The 24,014-nt window shown below is 42.6% G+C and overlaps 1 protein-coding gene across 1 annotated transcript in view; it reads left to right on the forward strand.

Annotated features, from left to right (window-relative positions):
- The window catches only part of Nckap5 (NCK associated protein 5), a 788,185-nt gene that overhangs the window by 238,648 nt on the left and 525,523 nt on the right, over positions 1-24,014 (forward strand). The window contains exon 3 of the mRNA XM_059280499.1: positions 15,616-15,679. Coding sequence (XP_059136482.1) covers positions 15,616-15,679 — 64 coding nt within the window. The remainder of the gene's footprint in view (positions 1-15,615; positions 15,680-24,014) is intronic.

The raw sequence follows: 24,014 nt of genomic DNA on the forward strand, positions 1-24,014 counted from the left end.
TCATGACTTTTGCTCTGTTTGTGTTTCACAGGATTCAACTAAAGGTAGTTTGTATGACCATGGGTTTAGAATGATCCAGAGCCTGGTAGGCTCAGCAGTGGGTACACAGCTAGATACATTGTCTTCCTCTACTAGCAGACTGTATTAGATGTCAGTAGTTCAGCAGTAGATGGTAGCTGTGGATGGGGAAAGTGTGCATGAAGGCCTTTCCGCTTACTGCTGAATGATTGCTGAATAAGTCATTTCCATGGAATGAATAACTTGGTGTCTGTTTGTATTGTACTTTAGATACGTCTTCTTCCTGACCCAGCCCACCCTTCCTGCTGCAGACAGGAGTTCTAATGAAGCCTAAATTATCCTTTTACTTTTTGCAAATGGGCCAGGTCACAACCCAGCAAAGCATTAACTGCTATGAATTTTATGGATCTGTTATTTAGCATGTTGATTGATTATTTCTAGTATTTCTGTATGCTTCTTCAAACATCAATCATTTCTAGAAACAGAATGGATTTGACCCTGAGTGATGAGTCTTGCCTGATCAGTTGTTTACTTTGTAATCACTCATGTTTTTATCATCAAGATATTTATCCTCTTTGCTCCTTTATTTGGTGTGTAAGGTCTCTTTAGATCCCTACTCTGGTGTCATTATTTCCTAAGCTTATTTTTAGCTGTCCCATGCTATCCTTCCCTTGGATGTCAGGGATCTCAAAATCTACCTATTATAACAGATACAAATGGCAGTCCACAGAGTCTACTGAAGGCAAGTACATGAAACACACATTAGCAAGATGCTGCACTGTAAAAACCAACACATTAGCAGATGGGCACCTGCTAGAACTCAAGAATAAACACACTGGTGGAATGATCTATTCCTAATCGACAAAAACGGAGATTATAGCGACTAATGCCCCCACTAAAATTACCACAGAAAAGACAACTCGTGTAGTTTGTTTTAAATAGACGAAGAGAAGGGGGAGATGGAAGGAGGCCCTTCATGGCTCAGCATGGACCAATTTTATAGATGGAGAACTCCTTGGAGCTCCCTTTGGGTCATTGATATTCAAATTGTGAATTATGAATACATAGGTGATTGCTATATGGAGAAGAAATAACAAAAGTAAGGGTACATTGAAAAGGAAAATGCAAAGGATAACCAGAGTAAGATTAGAACTGAGTCGAAAGGATATGAGAGCTTGATCACTATTGTAAAGATGTCTCTTTGTCTTTTCTTTACTCTCACTCTTGTGATGAATGTCTGGTTCACTGTGTGTTTATGCCATTTATATATGTAAGTCATTATAAGGATGAATACTTGTTCTGGTTCGAATATTAAATGCCCCTCGTTTTCCTTTACGTTTCTCGTCACTATGACAAAATGTCCAGCAAACTCAACTTAAGTGTGGAAGGGTTTACAGTCTGAGGACACCTCCCATCACAGTGGGAGAGGCATGGCAAAGGGAGCGTAAGGCGGCTGGTCCAATTGTTATCCACAACCAGGACGCAGAGGAAGAGGAACCCTGGTTCTCAGCTCTCTCTCCCCTTTCCATTTACTGTGGGACTCCAGCCCATTGGATGGTGCTGCCAGTTCGATTTACTAAACCTAGAAACTTCCTCAGAGACAAGTCCAGAGGCTTAAGCAGTAGGTGATTCCAGGCTCTGTTATGTTGACAACCAATAGTAAGCATCACATGACCCGAATCGCTTGCATGTAAGGCTTAGTTCCACTGCAGCAGCGTTAGTGTGCTCTATTGGAAATCTTTATAATCTGGAAGTGGGGCTTCTGGGGAGTAAATGGACTGTGAAGGCTTGGACCTCATGGATAGTTTAATCACTTAGGAATTCGTAGCTTAAGGGGCTTGGGGGAGGGGCTTTACTATAGAAGAAAATCTCTCTTTTTGCTTCCTGGTCACCATCGAGGGGCGGAGCCTCTTCTGCTATACACTCCCACAATGTCCTACAAAGCAATGGAGCCAACTATGGGTGGCACAACAACCCTTTCTTCCTCTAAGCTGCTTTATCTCAAGTATTTTGTCAGTGTTGGAAAGCTGTCCCACACACTTCTATCCACCTTATAAGTATCAGTTACTATTTATATGCTGTGTAAAATCACTTATTTAGGAGCTAGAGATGTAGCTCAGTTGGGGCAGTACCAGACTAGCAAGCACAAAGCCCTGTGTTCAATCCCCGGTGTCACATGTTTATGGGCATGATAATGAACACTTGTAATCCTAGCACTCAGGTGACAGAGCATGAGGATCAGAGGTATGAGGTTATGCTTTGATACATAGTAAATTTGAGGCTAACCTAGGCAACATAAGACACTGTCTCAAAAAAAAATCTCTCATGTAATTATTGGCACAATTCTAGCAGGAAAGAACATTGACTCACAAGGAATATATTAACAAGGAGAGGTACCTGTATCCTGTTAACCAACAGCCCTCTAATTACAGTGACTTAGGAAATCAGGAGATTCTTTTTTCTTTACTAGGGGTGTGTGTGTGTGTGTGTGTGTGTGTGTATTAGAGAGAGAGAGAGAGAGAGAGAGAGAGAGAGAGAGAGAGATGGTTCTGCTATTCTCCATGATGTATATCTACCCCAAATCTAGCCCAGGGCCAAAGTTGACTTCTGGCCTGTAGTTGGAAGTTTTCCTGTGTCCCAGCCAGCCAGTGGTCAGGTCTCTCCCACTCGCGTTCCCCCAAGTAAACACACAGAGGCTTATATTAATTATAATTGCTTGACCACTATCTCAGGCTTATTACTGACTAGCACTTACACTTAAATTAACCCGTAATTCTTATCTATGTTTAGGCACATGGCTTGGTACCTTTTCTCAGTTCTGCCTTGTCATCTTGCTTCCTCTGTGTTTGTCTGGAGACTCCTGACTCAGCCTTCCTCTTCCCAGAGTTCTCCTTGTCTGCTTATGCCACCTATACTTCCTGCCTGGCTACTGGCCAATCAGCATTTTATTTATCAACCAATTGGAGCAACACACATTCACAGCATACAGAATGACATTCCACAGTACTGGCCTCCATAAATACATGTGTGTATGTGTGTGCACATGCACTCAAACACACATGCATCTACATACAGTGGACATGAAGTCACGCATGTACATGCACACAATACACACAACAGATATTATAGTCTTCTCAAGTATTAATGATGATCCCCTTTGGTGGACATCTGAGTTCCTAAGTACCTGCTATAGGAACTGCCTCTAAGCAGAACAGTTGAGAAACTAGAGGTCACCTATCTAACCCCTTACCAACCCCAAATACTCCAGAAATCGCATACATGTAGTTACAAGCCATCCTTCAGAAGACCAAATATGTATTTTCCTAATAGAAAGAGAACAAAGATTGTATCTTATGGTACATCAAACCTCACAGCAGACTTGGTAAAAAGGATCTGACAGACTGAGGAGGTAAACACACTTGCCTAGTAAGCACCAGTGCCTGAGTTCAATCCCCAGGAGCTGTGTGAACAGCTGGTGTGGCAGTATGCAATTGTAATCCATCTCTGGCCAGGGAGACACAGGTGAGTCGCCGGAACCGCTCTGCCTGGCTACTCTAGCCTACTTGGCAAGTTCCAGACCAATTAGAGACTTTGTCTCAAACAAAACCTGGTAAGGCACTGGAGGGTGACCATGGACTTCTGCTATACACACACACACACACACACACACACACACAGACACAAGCACATGCACATGCACGTGCGTGCATATATCATATATATCATATATATATATATATATATATATATATATATATATATATATGAGCAATGAAAGATCTAGACGTCTCCAGAGCCAAGATTCCATGCCCCTGTGGCAATTTAGCCATGGTGTTGTTTGGATCACTGTCATTACTTGTAATTTCTTTAAGAAATGTTACTTAACTGTAGTGAGTCACTTAGCTTGTCAGTACTTCATGACTGTGTTGTCCGTGGGCCTGGTTTGCTTTGCTCAAACCCTGGATGCTTATGACACAGAGTGCCATTTTTCTATAAATGCTTCCCTCACTCTCCTGATCAGGAGTCAATACTCCCTTTGCTGAAAATCTGCTGTACTTTTCTTAGAATTCCTGTTAACTGTACCAAAGTCTATATGTGTCCAAGTGGAGTGTCTTTTGCCCAAAATGTTGGGACAAAAGGTATTTCAGACATTGACATACTACAGATTTTTGGAATTCTTCCACACACTTTACCAGTTAAGAGCCTCTCATCTGAAGCATTCTGGGCTCAGAAGGTGATAGGTTTTGATTAGGGACGTTTACCTTATATTCAGAGAGATGGACCTCATACAAATGAACATAGTTGACAGATCCCCCCCCAAACACACACCCCCTGACATGTGTTGGTTTGCAGGGCTGTCCTAACGTGGTGCCTCAGACAAGGAACCTTAAACAACAGAAATGGATCCATGCCTTACAGTCCTACAGCCCTGAAGGCTAAGATCAAGACATTGGCGTGATTAACTCATTCCAAGTGCTTTTGGAATGTGTTCCATACCTCTTGCAGAGTTCCTGAGGGTTTGCTGGCAGTCTCTGTTTTTCAGAGGCTGTGGAAACACCACCCTAGTGCACATACACTTCTTAATATGCCCTTTTCCCTGTGAGAGTGAGTGTGTGAGGAAATTACAAAATTTCCCCATTTTATAAGGCCTGCATTCATGCTTGATTAAGATTCATTCTAGAGATTTTATTTTAACACAATCAGTTCAGTAGTCTTTTGTCTCATAATAGGTCAACTCTGAGGTCTTACAGTTAAGACTTCAAGTCAGAATTGTTATTTTGGTTGTAATATTTCAGACCATGACACCAAATATGGACAACACTGTGCCTTTTTGGGACAGGATGCTTCAGTGTTCTGAGTGGACTTATAGTCTTCACTGAATTAATTGAAGAATATACCTCCAACCCAGTAGGCACCACACTCAAACAGTCAATCGGCAGTATTCCCAGTCTTGCCTACATATGACAGTTTTTCTGAGAATTAACTTAGGCTCCTGGCTCACTGTGCCAGAGAAGAGAATTCAGTGTACAGACTCTTGTTACTGTCCATCAGAATTTCAGTCGATGTCCTGAAGCCTTTTCATTTCCAAACTCACGAGCCCCCTTGTCCTGAGGCTACACAGATGGTTTGAATCTTTGCATAGACACCATCTCAGGGCCTTCAATCAAAACAGAGGCAGAATGAAATTTCAAGGCCATTGGTAGTTGAAAGCCATGGCGAACTCAATTAGTTGTCACATAAGGGCTGTTTTCATGTGTGAGGAGACAGCATGTGTTTTTTTCTGAAGAAGCCCCATTCTTTATTCAGCTACATACAACCCATCAATCTGCATATCACCAGGACCGAGGGGGGATGACCAAACATCATAGGACACAGTTTTATTAACTATATTGGATTTCTTTTGAGTAGAATTTCAATATTAAAAAGAAATAAGATGCAGGAAAGGGTAGGGAATTCCAAGTTGTTGTTTTTTAATATTTGAACATAAAAACTCTTGTCTACAAGCAGCATTTTTCAGAAGTAAACATTAATTCCAGAAATTAATTAATCAGTTCTTCAATGTTTCTTGAAGTATGTATCTCAAGAAACGCTATTTGAAGTCATTGACCAGAGTTTGCTCTCTGGGGGAGATTACTACAACAGTTAATACAAGTAGTAATTGTATCTCCAAGTGGGGGTGGGTTGCTCTCGTGTGCATTTTGCAGACTCATTGGAAGGAGATGGTTGGGATTGCACTCTCCCCCAGAAAGAGGCAATGAGAGAGGAGGAGACTCTTACTTCAGTTCATTATTGTGTTAATACAGGAGGCCCTTTTCACTTTATCAAACACTTCAGCATGAAAAGCACAAGTTATTCTAGGAAAAGACAATAGCGAAAAGAAAAAGAGAAAATGCAGATGGTCAAATTAAAACGGGACCGTCAAGTGTGCAGGTGGTACCTAGGATGTACAAAATGCTACATGTGCAGGGTTTTTTCTTCTTGTATCCTCACATTGGCACATTTGTCAAGCTTTGAAGCATGGGGTTAACTTACTGGCTGGCCAAGGAGCTTCAGGGAACTGTCTAAACCCCATCCTACCCACAGTGCTAGGGTTATAGACAGCTTTTATATGGCTGTTGTGAATATACACTGCAGGGCAAGCACTTTACTCTCGAAGCCTATAGAAACCTACTTGTTGCCATTCTTTGCATGGAACCAGTGACTGATACTGAACATGGGTGAAGGTAGTAGCTTGTAATACGGTCTTGTGCCTAGAAGACCACCTTTGTTCTGAACTGCAATCATTCATTCATTGTTGTGGTGTGCTTATGCCCTGAACTTCCAAATCATGTAGTTCTGACCCTCTAGCATCTCACAGCCTATTAGGGAAGAGAAATAGATAAGCAGAGAGTGGTGATATCATAGATGGTCCAGTGGAGGGCTGGGTGAATGAATTAATAAATGGATGTATAGATGTCATTTGCATCTTAGTTTACGAGAATGGAAGGGCAGTCTTGAGAATGAATATATGGCATAAGGATTTGTGTGTGTATGTGTATGCATGTGTAAGTGCATGTGCACACATGCACATGGAGGCTAGGGGACAGTCTCAGATGTCATTTCTCAGGTACTATCCACCTTGTCCTTTTATTTTTGAAATGGCCTGTCACTGGCCTGCAGCTTGCAGATTTGGCTTTGCTGGCTGGTGAGTGAGCTCCAGGTACCCACCTATCTCTGTGTCTCCAGGGCTGGGGTTTGTAAATGTGTGTGCCCATACTCAGTTTCATTTAGGTGTAGATCAAACTCAGGTCCTTGTGTACCAAATGAGCTCCCTCCAGCTCCAAGGAGAATTGTCTTTGGTTGCTAGTAAAAGGCAGTCTACTATATTGTAGATTCCTGTTTTTGTTATTTTTATTTATCTGTGTATTCCAACACAGAAAATTCCTTGGGAGGAAACATCTCTTGATTTGGGAAAAATGGAGGCTGCAACTTTACCAGCAAACACAATGCCATTAAGTTCTTGTTTACTCCTGAAATCAGTGTCTTGAAATCAGCTTGTTGAGTTGCCTCGTGTCTGGTGCACAATGATTGTGAGAATTCACAGATTTGTAACACACTCTCAACTTACTCCTTTTTCCATATCACAAATGTGCACAGAGTCTCCAAACATGGAATGAAAGAGTGATTTATGGTACTTTAAAGAATTCAGGAAAGTAAGAAATGGAAAAAATAGCTGTAGAGTTTTCTTTGGTCTGTGTTGTGCTTTATAAAATTTTGTTTAAAATCCGTTCTCTCCTTACATAACTAGAGAGGTGTATAATGACATGAAGAACTGTGGAAAGGCTAATTAATTTAGCCCTGACTCAGGGAAAGCCGCCACTGGTCTCTCCATCTGCCCAAGCGACAGGTGCGCCTGCCTCTTGGCATTGTCCTGCCCTCTGCAGCGGGTGACTCCCCAGGATGTCTGTGTGTGGAGATAATGGTCCTTGGACTCCTCGGGAGAGCAAACCTGTTCTCTCTCCACACATACCAGATCGCCACCGGCCCCTATTCTTGGGGCTTCTCTGCTAGAAACGCTGCTGGCTGATGATGAATTGAACCTTTCCCCCCAAGATTTTAGAGCATAACACCCTGCCTCCAGGCACAGATGAAAACAGTCATTTATCTAATTTCCCTCCAGGCATTTGGCAGCATCTTCATGGGGAAAATTAAGGAGGAGTGTTGATTGAAACAAAGCCCATGACTGAGCATGTGTGCATGTGGGGAACTAGATTTGCATTTTGCTTCTACACTACAGCATACATTGGCACTTGGAATTTGATGATAGTGGTTGTGGTAGTGGTATTAGTGATGGTGGTGGGGTGATGGTGTGTGTGTGTGTGTGTGTGTGTGTGTGTGTGTGTGTCTCACAGGTCAACCTCAGGTGTTGTTCCTCAGGTACTTTGATTTTTGAGAAAGGCTCTCTCACTGACTTGGATTTCTTTAAGTAGACTAGGCTAGCTGAACAGTAAGGCCCAGGTATTCACCTGACTCCATATCCCCAGTACAAGTTTTGCAAATGCATACCACCATATGTAACTCTTTTGTTTTTTGTTTGTTTGTTTGTTTGTTTGTTTTTCGAGACAGGGTTTCTCTGTGTAGCTTTGCGCCTTTCCTGGAACTCACTTGGTAGTCCAGGCTGGCCTCAAACTCACAGAGATCCGCCTGGCTCTGCCTCCCGAGTGCTGGGATTAAAGGCGTGCGCCACCACCGCCCGGCTCATATGTAACTTTTTACGTGAGTTCTTGGATAAAGCTTAGGTTCTCATGCTTACTTAGCAAGCACTTTACCAACTAAGCCATTTCCCCAGCCTTAGTGTCTTCTTGGTAAAAATCCATTAAGTCCTTTTGTTTGGCTCCTGTTTAATTGGTCTCCAGTGCATTGCATCCTTGGAGATGCCCCCTATTTCCCACATTATTTGAGAGACAGTGTTCACGTGAGTGGTGGGTATGAAAATACTGGTGCTAATGACTTTGATTTTACCTAAATATATATTCATTGGTATTTTATGTTTTAGACAAAATGGCATTTAAATGGCTGAGAAGAAGAGGTGTGGGGATATTTTTTCCAGCCTCTGTGAACATCTTATATGTTGCCTTGCATACACAAGGACCTTCAGTTTCTAGAAGCTATCAGAAAAAACCCAGGTGTGGTACTGTGTGCTTGTAGTCACAAGTCCTAGTGGGCAGATTCAGTGGTGGTCAGCCAGCCTGACCTACTCAGTAAGTCTTTGGAGTCAGTGAGAGACGGTCTCAAAGAATAAGGTTCCACTAGTGTACCATTAGGATAACTTGCTGGATGAGTCATTGCTGAATTTTGTAGGCTTTACAGCTGCAACAGACTAGTGATTACTTTTCCCCCCAGGCAGCTTGCATCACTTCTTAGGATACTATGAGAACTAGTCTTCAAAGAGGAGGCTTCCAAGTCAGTTCCAGCTCAATTCCTCAAATTCCTCAGTCTGAAGAAAGTGTTGTCTTCAGCAATAGAATTCTTACCTTTACGTTAGGAGAGGCAATCTAGGGCTATAGGAATAGCCTGTATTGTTTGGGGAGTATCTCAGATCCTTCTAGTGTGTGCAGCACAGGGAGAGTTGGTGGGGAGAAGGGATGGAAATACTGTAAATAGAGTGCTCATAGGTGAAATTCTGAAACAATTTTTTATTAAAAAGAAAAATAGAAGAATAAGGTATATGGTATCTTGAGGCATGGCATCTAAGGTTGACCTCTGATTTCCAAATGTTCAAGCAACCACACACTCAAATACAGAAGAACACAAAGCACAGATGCACATATAAGGCTTAAATCTGATTTTAAATAAATGTATATTGCTGATTTATGAACTTGGTAAAAAAAAAAATGGTCATACTTAAGCTTTTGATTAGTAGGAGACAAGGCATTTGTCCTGTCTGCTCAAGCATCCCATGTTGACTCATGGGCATTTCTGCGAGTTAGCAGTATTCAGGCAGCCTCAGGGTTCTTTGCCTTTTCTGAGCATATATGAGGCTAACTCCTTATGTAGCAATAAGCATAACTCCTTATGTAGTGTGTGCCCCTTTTGTTCTTATTCTCTCACAGAAGTGGCTTGCCAGAGGCTGCCCCCTGTAACATCATAGCATCACAGAACCAAAGATGGGAGGCCAGGACTCTTGTTTTTATTAGCCAAGTGTGAATGCTGTTTGCTAAAAGATTAAAAAAAAAAAAAAACGGTGCCACTCATTTTATTTTATTTTTTTTTTAATCTCTAATTATTGGTGCTAGAGAGGTGGTTTAGTGGTTAAAAACTTGTACTATTCTTGCAGAGAGCCTGAATTCAGTTCCCAGCACTTCTGCTGGGTGACTCACAATAACCTGTTACTCCAGCTCTAGGGGATCTGACACCCTCTGGCTTATGTCAGCATCCACATGCACATGTATACACCCACAAACAGAATACAGATAAAAATAAACCTTTAAAAAATCTCTTCTTATATCTAATAATGATATACATATATTACTTATAATAGAATTATAAATTTTCTTTATTGATTTTTGAGACAGAGTCTCAGTATCCCCAACTGGCCATGTATCCCAAAGATGACCTTTAACTATTGACCCTTCTCTCTTTACCTCTGAAGTGTTGGTATTGCAGATGTGCCCCACCCTGTTTGTTGTATGTGACTCTGTGGACGGAACCCAGGGCCTTCTCCAAGTGGGGTATGCACTCTGTTGTCTGAGCCACACCCCATACCCCTTACCATTCACTTATAGCTATGTGCAACGTAGCTTTCTAGTTGCACATGCTGATGTGCTCTGGCATGCTCCTTCTGGTTGCATGCCCCATACATGCTGAATTTAGACTGGTCTTGTTGTGTGTGTTTCCCCAATACTGTAACTAATACCAGACCTACAGTCTACTATTAGTGTCTGCTGAGTGAGCTAGAATTTTAACTTGTCATTAGATTATGTAGTTTCTGTTGCAAGACTATGCTAGGTAAATAAAAGATGCACCTTGTCTTAGTTTCATTTCTGTTGCTGTGCAAAAATACCTGACAACAACCCGTTTAAGGAGAAGGCTGTCTATTAGGCTTATGAGTCCAGATTTTCGTCTGTCTTTGCAGAGAAGTCACCATGGCAGGATCTCAAGGGAGCGAGTCCTATCACATAGGCAGTCAGAATCAGAGGAAAACATGCCTGCTTACCCACTTGCTTCTACTCAGCTCAAGTTTTCCACTCTTACACAGTTCAGGAGCCTTTGCCTAGGGAATGGTTTCACTCACTGTAGGCTGGGTCTTCCTATATCATTAACTTAAGACAATCCCCCACATACATGACTACAGACCAAACCCACTTATAGAGACAGTCCCTTATTGAGACTCTTCCTAGATGTTTCTAGGTTGTGCCAAGTTGATAATGCTAGCCATCAGGGGTATATATATATTAGGTTCTACACATTATGAAGTTTTAAATTCCTTGGGATATAGAAACTGAAACTGAAACCCCAAACTAACATGAATCTGTATGTGCAGGGGAGAATATTGCTGGACATTTTTAACACCACAGTATCTTTGGCACAGTATAAGAGATTGGCTTTGGATCTGCAAGGTCCTCAATATTTTTAAATTTTATTCTTTAAAACATATACAATCACACATGGCTATTACCTTTTTTATTTTTCTGGAAGAGTGAAATAGAGTTCATACATATTATCTGATGTTTCCATCAAAGCACAGAGTCTGTAACACATTGTAACATTGTAATACCAAGTCTGTAATGGCTTGCTTGATGTAAGATGTTACAGTCCATTTGGCTACAACCCCTGTTCTGTACATCCACAGTATGGAGCTGTTTGAAAGGACATAGAAGTAAGTAGAAGCCTTAGCTCACACCTTTCTTAAAGCTTTTGCTGCTTTGCCTCCAGGGCACCTCCATGGGGTACCATCTGCCCAGGGAACAGCAGAAGGTAAGACAGATTCCATTCTTCCTGCTTGGTATGTGTAGGAGTCATGGGTCCCTTTTAGAGAAGCTAATGAGCATCGAATTGTTTCTAGAAAATTCTGTGATCAGTTCTGGTGCACCAGAAGGCCCTGTAAAAACCCATTCCATGTTCTTTACTCATCACACACTGAACACAGCCCCCATAGCTGGATGACTTCTCTTTGGGAAGTGTTTTTATAAACACTGAAGCTGTGTAGGTGTTATCAGGATTTTACAAATGTCAGTGATTTTGTTGGGGCACATTCTTGCCTGAGCTTTCTTGCAGATTGGCCAGTGGTACTCTGAAGATCCACAGTTCACATTAAAAGAGAGTTCATCCTCTTTATCTTGGGTTGGGACCAGAGGAAGATGTTGGGCACCCTTATCTTATCACTGTCCTCTTTATTCTCTTGACACAGGGTCTCTCACTGAACTTAGAGCTAGGCTGGTGGCCAGCTGGCCCTACCGATCCTCTTATCTCTGTTCCCCAAAGCACTGGGACAACATGCACATGTGTGGCCATGCCTGACTTTTTACATGGGTGTTAGAGACTGGAATCCAGGTGCCCATGCTTGCAATGCAAGCACTCTTAACCACTGAACCAGTTCCCCAGGGGTTGTGTTGAAGGAGTTTAACAACCTGAAACTCATTCTCCATTTGGATATAAAATGGGATAAAGAGAGAGGATCTATTTCTTCCTGGGAGTTGAACATTCTTTTCCGTTGAATTGAAAGTGAAGTGAGTGCTGTGTCTGATTTGCCGTGGTTTTGATACTGTGCTTTGTCCCTGTTCTGGAGCTAAGGATCCGTGGCTTTTGATCACATATCCCCAGGCATGGGTATTGTAATCATAAACACAGTACCCGCTTCATAATGAGCTCCCAACTTTGCAGCCGAACAAAATGGGGATGCGTCGTCGTGAAATCGCAGTTGTCTGTTGTCAGCAGGAGCACTAAACCCTTCAGATGGGAGCGCGAATGTACATTTGCCGTGGGAGGCTTGAAAGGCAAGCATTCTTTGTTTGCTTATTTATTTATTTCTTTACACAAAACGGTAAGAACCTTCAATTAGCATGAAAAAGAAGCTGGTTTCCAACTTCACAGCCGTTTTGGAACTACAGGTTGGAAGGCATGGCGTGCCAGGATGTCGAGGGCACACTAGACTCTTGGTGAAAGTGACTGAGCTGGTTGTGACATCTTGATTGAGTGCATTACCCGATCCCACAAGCGTTCATGTGTAGCAAAGTGAAGGCTGTGCCGCAGATACTGACACCTCTTCCACAGCTTCTTCGCTTCCTTTGTATTAGTAGTGACAATTTTTATTTTTGTGAATAGATCGGGGCTTTAGTGTTGCTGTGGCACTCATCTTTTGGTGCTTCTCCTTCTAATCTTTCATTAAACTCTAAATTAATATATTCATTAATTAAAATACCACCATCCATGGCTGAATCTGAATTCTCACATTGCCTGCCTGGAATAACGTTTCCCTTTTTCCTGGATTTGATATTTGCCTATGTATTGTGTCTTAATCTAATTCTGAGCAAGATTTGCTTTAACATGTACATGCTTCTCGGTACCTGCAAACATATAGGTTATTTTGATGCAACACTCCTTCTCTTATGTTCTTATTTACATGTGGTACCTGCACATGTGTGTGCCAGGCCAGGAGAGGATGTCCCTTCCCTGTTCTATCATTCTCAGCCTTAATCCCTTGAAATAGGGTCTGTCATTCAATCTGGATCTCGGACGGCAGCCAGCAAGCCCCATGGAACTTCCTGTCTCTTCCTCCTGTGGAGCTGGAATTACAGACGTATGTGTATCAACGCTAGAGATTTGAACTTAGGGCCTTGTGCTTGCCCAGCAAGTGCCTTACCCCCTGAGCCATTTCTCCAGTCTGGCAACATTGGCTCTTTCTGTGGGGACTTCATTCTGGATTAGATTCCTGGTAGCTGTTGTTCAGAGGCTTCTTTTTTTCCCAGTAACATTTTTATTCATCGAGTGTTTCATATGTGTATTCAATGTAGTTGATCATATTCAGTCCCCAGTTCCTCCCCTGGCTGTCCCAGGTCCACCCCTCTGCACCAGCTCCTGGCTCCCTGGTTTGAGTCCTTGTTCAGATGAGTGCAGCTCTCAGCCTTTACCAGAGAAGTCTCTTAGTGCAGTATGTGGTGGTCTGTGCAGAAATTCAAACTGGTCAAACCACAGAGAATAAGAATCAGTGGGGTACCAAGCCCACTGGGGCTGGAAAGATGGCTCAGAGGTTAAGAACACTGGCTGTTCTTCCAGAGGTCCTGAGTTAAATTCCCAGCACCCACACGGTGGCCCACAACCATCTGTAATGAGATCTGGTACCCTCTTCTGGCCTGCAGGGATACATGCAAACAGAACACTGTATACATAATAAATAAATAATAAATCTTTAAGAATCAGTGGGGTACCGAGCCACAGTGGGACATCTGTATCACACACACACACACACACACACACACACACACACACACACACCACATACCACACACCACACGTGCACACAAACACACACCATGTGTGCACACAGACACGCACACACCCATTTGAGGCTCAGGGATCATTGTAGAAGAGGGGAAAAATTGTAATAGTCAGAGGCCAGGGGCCAGGGAGGAACAAGGTAAAACTAGGTTTTTTTGGACATGACCAGACTGCTGGACTCCTGAACTCATAGCAGCTGTGGTTGTCTGTAGGAGAACTGCACACGATTGATAAAAACCAGCTAACACCCCAGCATGCTGGAGGGAGGGTATTCTGTAGAGCTATTGACAGTTGATGGCTTCTGGGGCACATAGCACTACACCCAACTTTTCATGTAAGTTCTGGGGTTCCAATTCAGGTCCTCATGCTTGCAAGGCATGCGCTTTATTGACTGGGTCTCTCCTTAGCCTGGAAAGTTGGCTTCAGTTCCTTTGTTTTGGGTGGCCAGGTGTGTCACAGCCATTGGAGGCAAGAAATCCTGTCACCAACCTGGGGATGGAGCCGCCCCCTCCCCTGCATTCACTCACTAGCAGGGGAGGGATTTCCGGGGGAATTATCGCTGAAACTGAGGCTTGGAGCTGGCTAGGAGCTGCTCCTTACCTGGATGGCACCTGTTCACTGTTTAAAAAACCGAAAAGCTGTTCAAAATGCATGTGTTATCACAAGCATTCTTCACATTTCAGTGGGTATTCTATGTACTGGAAGTGTAATTAGTTATGACGGATAGGAAATGAATTGCATTATGAAGTACGACTACTAAACCCAATTTAGCAGGTCTTTATTTATTGTGTGCACACATCTACATGGAGGTCAGAAGCTGGCTTTCAGGATTGGGTTCTCTCTTTCCACCATGGGTTCCACAGATCTCAGATGGATCTCAGGTCTTCTGGCTTTCCCAGCAAACTCCTTTACCTTCTCAGCAAACTTACTGATTCATGATCTGATTTTTAAATCTATAGTTGAAAAATTTTCCTAGGCCTTGAAAAAATGCAGAGTTTTAAATTTAGACTTTGATCTAAGGAAACCCAACACTTGATCCCATCACATCCCAGCTCAGAGCTCAGTTGTTCCCTCAGCCTCTGGGACCCTGAGTTTCCTCCTCTATGGAATGAGGAGCTGACAAGTTCCTAGAATGGGAAAAATGTCCAGTGTAGTTCATTTTACACAGCAAGCTTGCAAATGATTTTCTATTTACTCAGGAATGGTGTAGAGTTAGGGTTTGTTTGCTTTTGAAAATTCAGCTTGATTATAGAGGGGAAAAGAGCAAACAATTAAAAATATATAAGCAAAATCAATACTGAGGTACTAATGAAATACTCCCAGAAATGTTAGTGACAAAGGATATATGCAAATGAGGCTAGTGGAACACTGCTTAACCTAGCAGTCAGTATTTATTCCTCCATTATGAACTCTAAAACAAAAGAATCCGTGTTGTGATGCCGGATAGAGACGATGCCCTAGTGACCAGTCACTTTAAATATTTAATATCAAATATGGTTGAGAGAAGGAGGTAAGTAGAGGATGGGGCAGCTCTGGAGATTTCCACAGAGTGTTCCCAGCCACGTGGTGGTGTCCCAGCCCTGGGAATAGTCACCTAATCACATGTTTCTGTCTCTCCAGGGAGAAGTTGGCTGTGGCCAGGCTGCAGAGAGAAGTTGCCCAAAGGACAAGCCAAGGGGCCATGGTGAGTCTTGGCTCAGCTTCCTTCCTGGGAGTCTCCTGTCCTGGGAACTCTGGCTTCAAAACCATTCAGTCCCAGCAAAGTGTGTCGAAGCCAAATATTTGCTTGTAGCCAATCCATGATTGTGCCTTTGGGAAACGATGTGTTTATTTCCATTTAGCTAGCTTTACCACGGAAGGTGAGAGAGACACAGACAGACAGACACGGGCAGATGGGCAGACCCTGAGACCAGATTTGAAATAACACTCAAAGGGTGGAAGGCTGGGTTTTAAGAATCTTGATTGGGTGGCCAGGCTTCCATCTGTCAGTGCCAAGTCTGTAAATGTACAAATTTAGATTTTTAGATAAGGACAATTCAATATAATTCAACCCTCTCAGTTATTTGAAGGTAAACAAAACAAATTACAGAAAGAACCCTGGGGTGTTTCCTAATGTAATTGCCTTTTTATTTTCTCCCTTCCCAGTACCTACAGGGTATTTCACCCTGTACTTTCTAGCTTGACTTCTTAGGGAAACTGATGTTTCCTTGTGCTTCTGAATGCTACAAAAGAATCAATACAGTTTTTTTTTGTTTTTTTTTTTTTGTTTTTTTTTTTTTTGGTCCACCTGAACTTCATTTCATAGACCATTGTCTTTGCCAAAGTATCCGCTGGGGTGCTGCTGTGACATCTTGAGGTGACCCTCTGGGTACTCCGGGAGCCTGTGTGTGTGTGTGTGAATTAACTGCTGTTGCTATCTCTGAGAAGGAAATGTAACACCAGGCTTATTTTGCTCCTCTTCTGACAAGACAGGGTCAGGTGTGTGAGTTTTCAGCGGAAGAATCTGTTCTCTATGAAAAGGAAGTGGCATCTTTGTTTGCAGCCCCCGGAAGGCTGCTTCCATTTGATTCCATGAGAGCTAAGTGACAGTTCATCTAACAAAAAGAGGAAGGAGTTTGTGGAATTCGCTGGTCCTGATGGGCAGTACAATGGGCTTGGCCTACAGGCTAGATACTGAATGTGCCTGAAGGGCACCGGGGACCAGAAACGTGCTAGCATACTTTGGGAAGGCAAATCACACAGTTTGTTGTGGTAGGAGGCAGAATACAGAGAGAATCTGCAGATGTTCAAAGAATTTGAGGCAGCCATGCAGAAGCATCTTTGAGAAATGACAAGAAAACAAGTTGGAAGAACATCAAGGTCGGAGTGTTGAGTTACACCTTCTCTACTGTTCTGCTCCCTACATTGTAGACAGCTCTGGAGGGCAGAGAACAAGCCCTGCTGTCATTCCTCAGGGGACTTTCACCTTGTGTTTGGAGACAGGGTCTCTCACTGGCCTGCAGCTCACCAAGTAGGCTGGGCTTGCTGGCCAGGAAGCTCCAGGGATCTGCCTGTCCTAACCTCCCAAGCACTGGGGTTATAAACACATCCCAGCTTGTCTGGTTTTATAGATAGTTTCTAGGGTAAAACTCAGGTCCTCATGGTTGTGTAGCAAACACTAACCACGTGAGCTTCCTCCCTAGTCCAAGAGATTTTTTTTCTCTTTGTAATAAAGATTTCATTTTGGAATATCATTAGATCGACACAGACATCGCACACCTGCAGCCTTTCAACCAGTTCCCCCTAATATCAACATTAGGTCTGACTGTTAATTAAATTCCAGACTGTATTAAGATTTTACCATGACCCATCTGTGATCTACAATCTAAAGCGGGACTCTGAACTTCATGTAGAAAGGTTCCCTGTTAGTAGCAGGGATGAACACATGTGTGCAATGTGAACCATACCTATACATGGAATATGAACCACAGCTTAGGGGTAAAGCTGGTCTGGATTCGCATCACACTAGCTGTCCTTGACTGTACCCAAGGTAACGAGTTTGGGGAGACTCCCTTTCAGTATCTGGAATATTTTATATTTGTTTCCCTAGCTGTTCAGGGAAGTACTTTTTACCATTGGTTTACAGTTCCCTTCAGTGACTCTTCCCAGTTTGTCTTCCTTCTGAGAAATCATTTAACCTGTGCTTTATTCTGCTGGCTCAGTGTATCCTCCCTTTGAGTCTTCAGTGAACCTCAAGTTTTGTTAATGCATAAAGAAGAGCCACCTGAACAGTATAAAGACATCGCTCGAATTGTCTTATAGAACCATTCAGGTTTTAATATGTAGCATATTATGAATGTTAATATGTTAAATATGATATATATTATATACAGGTTATAATATATGACACACACATATATATGTAATTATATACACATATATGTGAAATTAGCTAACAATTTGGTATATGTACATACATACATACACACATGCATACCTATGAGATATGTGTTAGCTAAATTCCCAACACCATTCACTAGACAGTAAACCAAGTATAACCTTTATTATCTTCCAAATGCTCCCATTAAACTTGGTCATGGATGGGATTACTTGTACTTTGCCACCGAAAGCCCTGTAAAGGTCATCCCATACATAGGAAATGAGAGGAATAATGGCATTTGCTTTTAAAAAGATTTATTTATCTTATTTTATGTGTGTGAGTCTTTCACCTGTAATGCAGGTATGTATCTATGTAATATGAAAGGACCTCCAAGTTGGCCCGAGATATTCCAGGACCAAGTTCTCAGCACGAAGGAGATTTGCCCCAGAGGGACAAAGGGACAGGGAAAAACAGACAAAGACAAGAGACAGAGGATGAGGGAGATTGCTGGACTTTAACGCTTTGGCAGCTGGACCTTGGTAGTCAGCCGCAGGAGGAGGAAGTGGCCAGACAGGGAATAGACCTTGGTGGCTAGCTTCAGGAAAGTAATCTCATGGTTTAGCAAGGCAGAGGGAGTGGAGGGGAGGGTCAGGCAAACACTGCTGGTGCCATGTTTGCCGTGCTTGGGCCTGCTAGAGCCCCTTCATAATGGACGTGCATGTGGACCACATACATGCCTGGTGACTGGGAAGATCTGCAAAGGGAGATTGGATCAGTGCAACTGGAGTTGTGGATGGTTATGAGCCACCACTAGGATGCTGGGAACTGAATCCTACTTATGATGATTATTATTAATATTGCTATATAATATTGCTACAATTATTATTATTCTATTACTGTTATTACACTGCAAGAGTAGTAAGTGTTTTTAACCACTGAGCCACCTTTCTGGCCATGGAAACTCACCCTACAAAAGTATCCTTGCATATGGGAGAAGAGGAGCACTTACTGCTGGGGAGATGTCAGTCGGTGCAGCCACTGTCACAGTCAGTGTGGAAGATCCTCAAGGGACTAACACTACACCTGCCCAGCTACCCCACCCTGGAGTATCCAAAGCACTCTTAAGTCGGCACACTACACTCATATCAGCACATCAGGCTTATTGCTGCACTATTCACAATCGTGAGGAAATGGAACCAGTCTAGACGACCATTAGCAGAAGAACAGATAAAGACAATGTGCTCCACATACATCATGTTCTTTTAGCTGTGATGAAAAATGAAATCATGACATTTGTAGGAAAACTGATAAAACTGGCAATCATAATCCAGACTCAGAGATGAATACCATTCCTTTTTAAATGCAGAACCTAAGTTTAAAGTTATATGTATATAGTGTTGGTTTGTGTCTGTGTACGTATGTCATGAAACTGGAAAGGAAGGGGGTCATGAGGTGGGAAGAAGAGAGCTTATAGTACAGGTAAATGAAATACATGTGATAAGGAAATAGAAGGGAGTACAGTGTCAGGAAGAAAGGGAGGGAGCCAGCCAGAGTGGGGAGCAAGCGGCGGCGGGTAGAGAGTGTGTAGGGAAAGAGAATGCGTGAAAGAAAATGACCCACTATGAAAATGCTGAAGTTCTACCACTTTTCCAAGTCTGTGAATGAAGGATTCATAAAGCATTTATAAAGACAATTAGGGGGCTAGAGCAATAGCTCATTTGTTAAAGTGCTTGCCATCCAAGCCTAAGGACCTGAGTTCGATTCCCAGAACCCATATAAAGTGCTGGACCTGCTGTTCATGGCCATAATAGAAACTCTGAGGAGGTGGAGACAGGAGGATCACACTGACAAGCCATTCTTACCTGCTCAGTGAGAGACCCGGCCTCAGAAACCAAGGCAGCAATCTCAAGAGGGTTCAGCAGATAAAGGTACTTGCCACCAAGTGTGATGACCCGAGTTTATCCCCAGAGCCCACATGGTGTAAGCAGATCATAGACTCCTCCAAGTTGCCCTCTGACCTCCAGCATGTACTGTAGCACACTCAGTATCAATAACTGTAGTCATGGAGAGATCTGTGGATTGATCTCCAGCCAACACTCCCAACACTTGGTCTTCTGTAGTGTAGCCGTGGTAGTAAATGGGGCAGTAGCTCCTTGTGATTTGACTTGCATTTTCTTAATGATGAGGATCTGCCCACTTATGGTCTACTTGTTACCCACTCACACGTCTGATCGATTGCTTTGTCCATTTGAAGGATTGACAGCTGCTTTTCCTCTTTGTACAATTGCATAGGTTGTTTGTAATTTTTTTCAGTCCAAGTCTCATCACAATATGAGTGACCAATTTCTATTTCCCACCTTTTCACTTGCCCTCTCCCTGTAAAGAATGGTACCTGTGGATGACTGGGAACATTTTAATATTGAGTTTTTAAATTTACCATCTCGAGTTTCTGTATTTGAAGAACTTTCGCCTACTTCATGTTTATAAACACTACTTTGTGTTTTCCTTTGCGTGGAAAAGGATGTGCTTAGGTCAGTGGCCCACAGGTACTTACAGTTTGTCTGGGACAAGTGCTGTGGGTTGACAAGCGTTTCAGCACTCACACAAAAATGAACTTCCTTAGAGTTTTCATGCCCAAGTTTGCTGAAAACCATTTCCCTCTACACGTACAAGTCTGTACCTGACTGTGACTTTTAAAATTCATTTTAAAAGTATCTATTTTATTTTTATTTGTAGGTGCATGTGTAATGTGTGTGTGTGTGCGCGTGACTCCCCCGGGCTGAGTTACAGGTGGTTATGAGTCACTAGGTCCAAGAGCTCTTAATGGCTGAGCCGTCTTTCCAGCCCTCACTTTGAATTTTGTTCCTTCCATCTATTTCTTTCTTCCTGGAGAATACTGGACTGCTTGATTTCTGTAACTGCATAGTAAGGTTTAAAATCAGGTAGTGGAGGTCTTGTGACTGTTGTTTCCTTGATGTTTCTACAATTTCTAGTCCCTTTATTTCCTACATAGTAGTGGAGTCAGCTGGCCAGTTTCCTAAAGAAATGCCCCCATGGCTTGCTGATCATAGCATTGAGTCTTTAGAGCAGTGGTTCTCAACCTTCCTAATGCTGTGCCCCTTTAATACAGTTCCTCATGTTGTGGTGACCCCCCAACCATAAAATTATTTTCATTGCTACTTCATAAATGTGATTTTGCTACTGTTATGAATCATAATGTAAATATCTGTTTTCTGATGGTCCTAGGTAACCCCTATGAGAGGGTCATTTGACATTCCACAGGGGTCAAGACTCACAGGTTGAGAACCACTGCTTTAGATGATGCTTGGCAGAAGCAACATCCACCTTAGGTATTGAGTCTTTCAGTATTTTAGGCATTAGCTCACAAGGTTCTAAAGAAAAAACATGAGGTTTTTTGGAGGTTTGTTTTTTTAGGCTGGCAGTTAACCCCACTAAGTGTGGGCTGCAGGTTCTGATCCTACATGTGACCATGGTCCTCTTTTGAGTTCACTTTCCATGATGTTCACAGGTCTGTGGACTTGGATGTGCTTGGGCACAGGCGAGGGTAGGACTTCGGTCAGGTCTTAGTATCTCTGTCCTCAGAGTCCTTGGATGCCATTGGGTGAAACCTGAGCCCTAATGTTCAGAGGCAAGCATGGATGTCCCCAGCAGCATCATAGGGATGCTCTCTGGCTCTTCCTGGCATACTTTTATCCTCCCCTGGAGCCTCCCTCCTTTCCTAGTTCTCATTACAGAATCCAGAACTTTCATTCCCTTGTCTTCTGAGGCTTGGTAAGCAGAAGTCAGAGAGGGTGGGGAACAGCAGGAGTTGATTCCTCTCTCACTGGAAGGAAAGTGAGTCTCTGCCAAGAACACTGTTTTCAATTAGATGAAAATGCATTTGTTTTGAGCTGCAACATCATATTTGCTGACCCTGCCCTTTGTTACTCAATGGGGTGTAAATGGAGCAATACAGCCCTCAATGAGTGATCCAGTTCAAGTCCAGGGTAACTGTTTTCTGACCATTTCAGTCAGAGTTAATGCTGGTGCCTGTTTCATTGGCTTGGGAGGCAGTGCTGTGTCACACATTTTTTTTCCTGGGAAGACACAACAGAACACAACACAGACACACAGACACACAGACAGACAGACAGACACACACACACACACACACACACACACACACACACACACACACCCCTACTCACCCCAGATAAGGAGCCCACAACATTCCAAAGTATGGATATCACCAAAATTGAATTTGGTGAACTAATGAGCACTATGGGGTGACTTACAGGAATATGGGTGTGTGTGTACCCCCCCACACTCATACCCCCCCCCCCCCGTACTACAAGAGTATAGGTGACTCAAAGACAGCTGCATTGCCAAAGCTTACCTCCAGCAGCCGTGACAGCTCACCAAAGCTGGGAACCTAGACAGCCTGCAGGGAGCACAGCAGGACGGAGAGAGTGCTTTCTGCGGGAATCAGTTGGCCTAAGAGCCTCCCAGGCAGCTTGGCTGGTCTCAGAGGCTTCTTTGCAGCCTGGCTTGCCTGAGAATGAATCTGAGCATCTTGATTGTTTACCCTTGGAGGGAAAGGCCCAGTGACTCCCATCAGTTTCAGGAACTTCCTGAAGCTATTTTGAGTTTCATCTTAAGGAACTCTCCTGAGGGATGGATCAATCTGGGAGGAAACTGCTACAGAACAGGCAGAGGCAGTTCATTGACATTTTTTTACCTGAATGCATACTTGGAACACAGTTTTTTTTTTTTTTTTTTTTTTTTTTTTTTTTTTTTTTTTTTTTTTTTTTTTTGTGTGTGTGTGTGTGTGTGTGTATGTGTGTGTGCACATGTGTGTGTGCATATACACCCATACATAAATATTATAGATGTGTGCATGGGTGGTTGTATATGTATGTTAATTCAGGATACTTATTTGAAAGCAACGAATTCACTGATAGATTGTCCTTAGCAACTATAACCACAAATTTAGTTTATAAGCAGCATATCCTCAATGTGCTCAATTTTCTACAAAAGTATTGGTGTGTTAAGGAAACCACCCTTTTAAAGATAATTAGCAATTCGATTGGAAATTTCCTTTTTTCACCAAAGACTGGAATGCATCCAAATGTGTTTTCTCTGTCTCTGGTTGTTTTCTTTCTTCTAATTCCCTATGTCAAGTGTTAATGGATGCCTTCCTACTTCTGTTGGATCAAGGTGGTATATGATAACTCTTTCCCCATATTCCTACTTTTAACCCACCTATACTGTTAATGTTTACAGTCAGCTATTTGTAGGCAGCATATACCTGGATCATGTTTTTTTAATCTGCTCTACAACTCAGTGTGTGTGTGTGTGTGGGGGGGTGTGCTTTGTTTCTAAGATTTATTTATTTATTTTTTAATTTATTTATTTTTATTTATGTATGTATGTTTTTATCTCTGTGTGTAGGTGTAGGAGTCTTCTGAGGCTAGATGAGGGTATTAGATCCCCTGGAACTGGAGTTATAGGCATTTGTGAGCCACCTATGTGGATGTGGGGACCCAAGCCCAGGTCCTCAGCAAGAGCAACAAGCTCTTTCTAATCACTGACACATCTCGCCAGCCCCCAATCTGAGTTTTCAGTTGGTGTTTGTAGGTTTTTTACTCTCCACTGAGCTACTGATGTGTCATAGCTTATGTCTCATTTTTTCTTTGTTTTTTTGTCACTGTTTTCCTTGACTACTATCCTGTGGGTGTTGAAACACTTTTCAGGATTACTTTTGATTTATTTATAGCATTCTTTGAGTGTATTTGTCTGGATGTCTTTTCTAGTGTTTCTCAAAGTATAACTTCACACGCGTAGCTCATCGCTGCTCAGCTAAGGTGTACTAGAGAAACTTTATTCTTAGGTCTCTCCCTTCACTTCCCCCATTCGTAATGTAAATGTCTTGATTATCCTCCACACACACTTAGAAACACATCACCTGGTGGTGTTATTTTTGCTTCAACTGTCAAACAATTTTGAAAACATGAGGAAGGCTTCCTACATTTATTCAAGCTTTTCCTTTCTCACTGGTGTTCCAGGATTCTTTCTTCTAGGGGAGGGGTGTCTGTGTAAATAAGCATCCTAGAGATTGAACCCAGGTTATCAACCTTGGCAGCAAGCTCCTTTACCCACT

Source organism: Peromyscus eremicus, chromosome 15 (genome assembly GCF_949786415.1).
Source record: "Peromyscus eremicus chromosome 15, PerEre_H2_v1, whole genome shotgun sequence".
NCBI lineage: Eukaryota > Metazoa > Chordata > Mammalia > Rodentia > Cricetidae > Peromyscus > Peromyscus eremicus.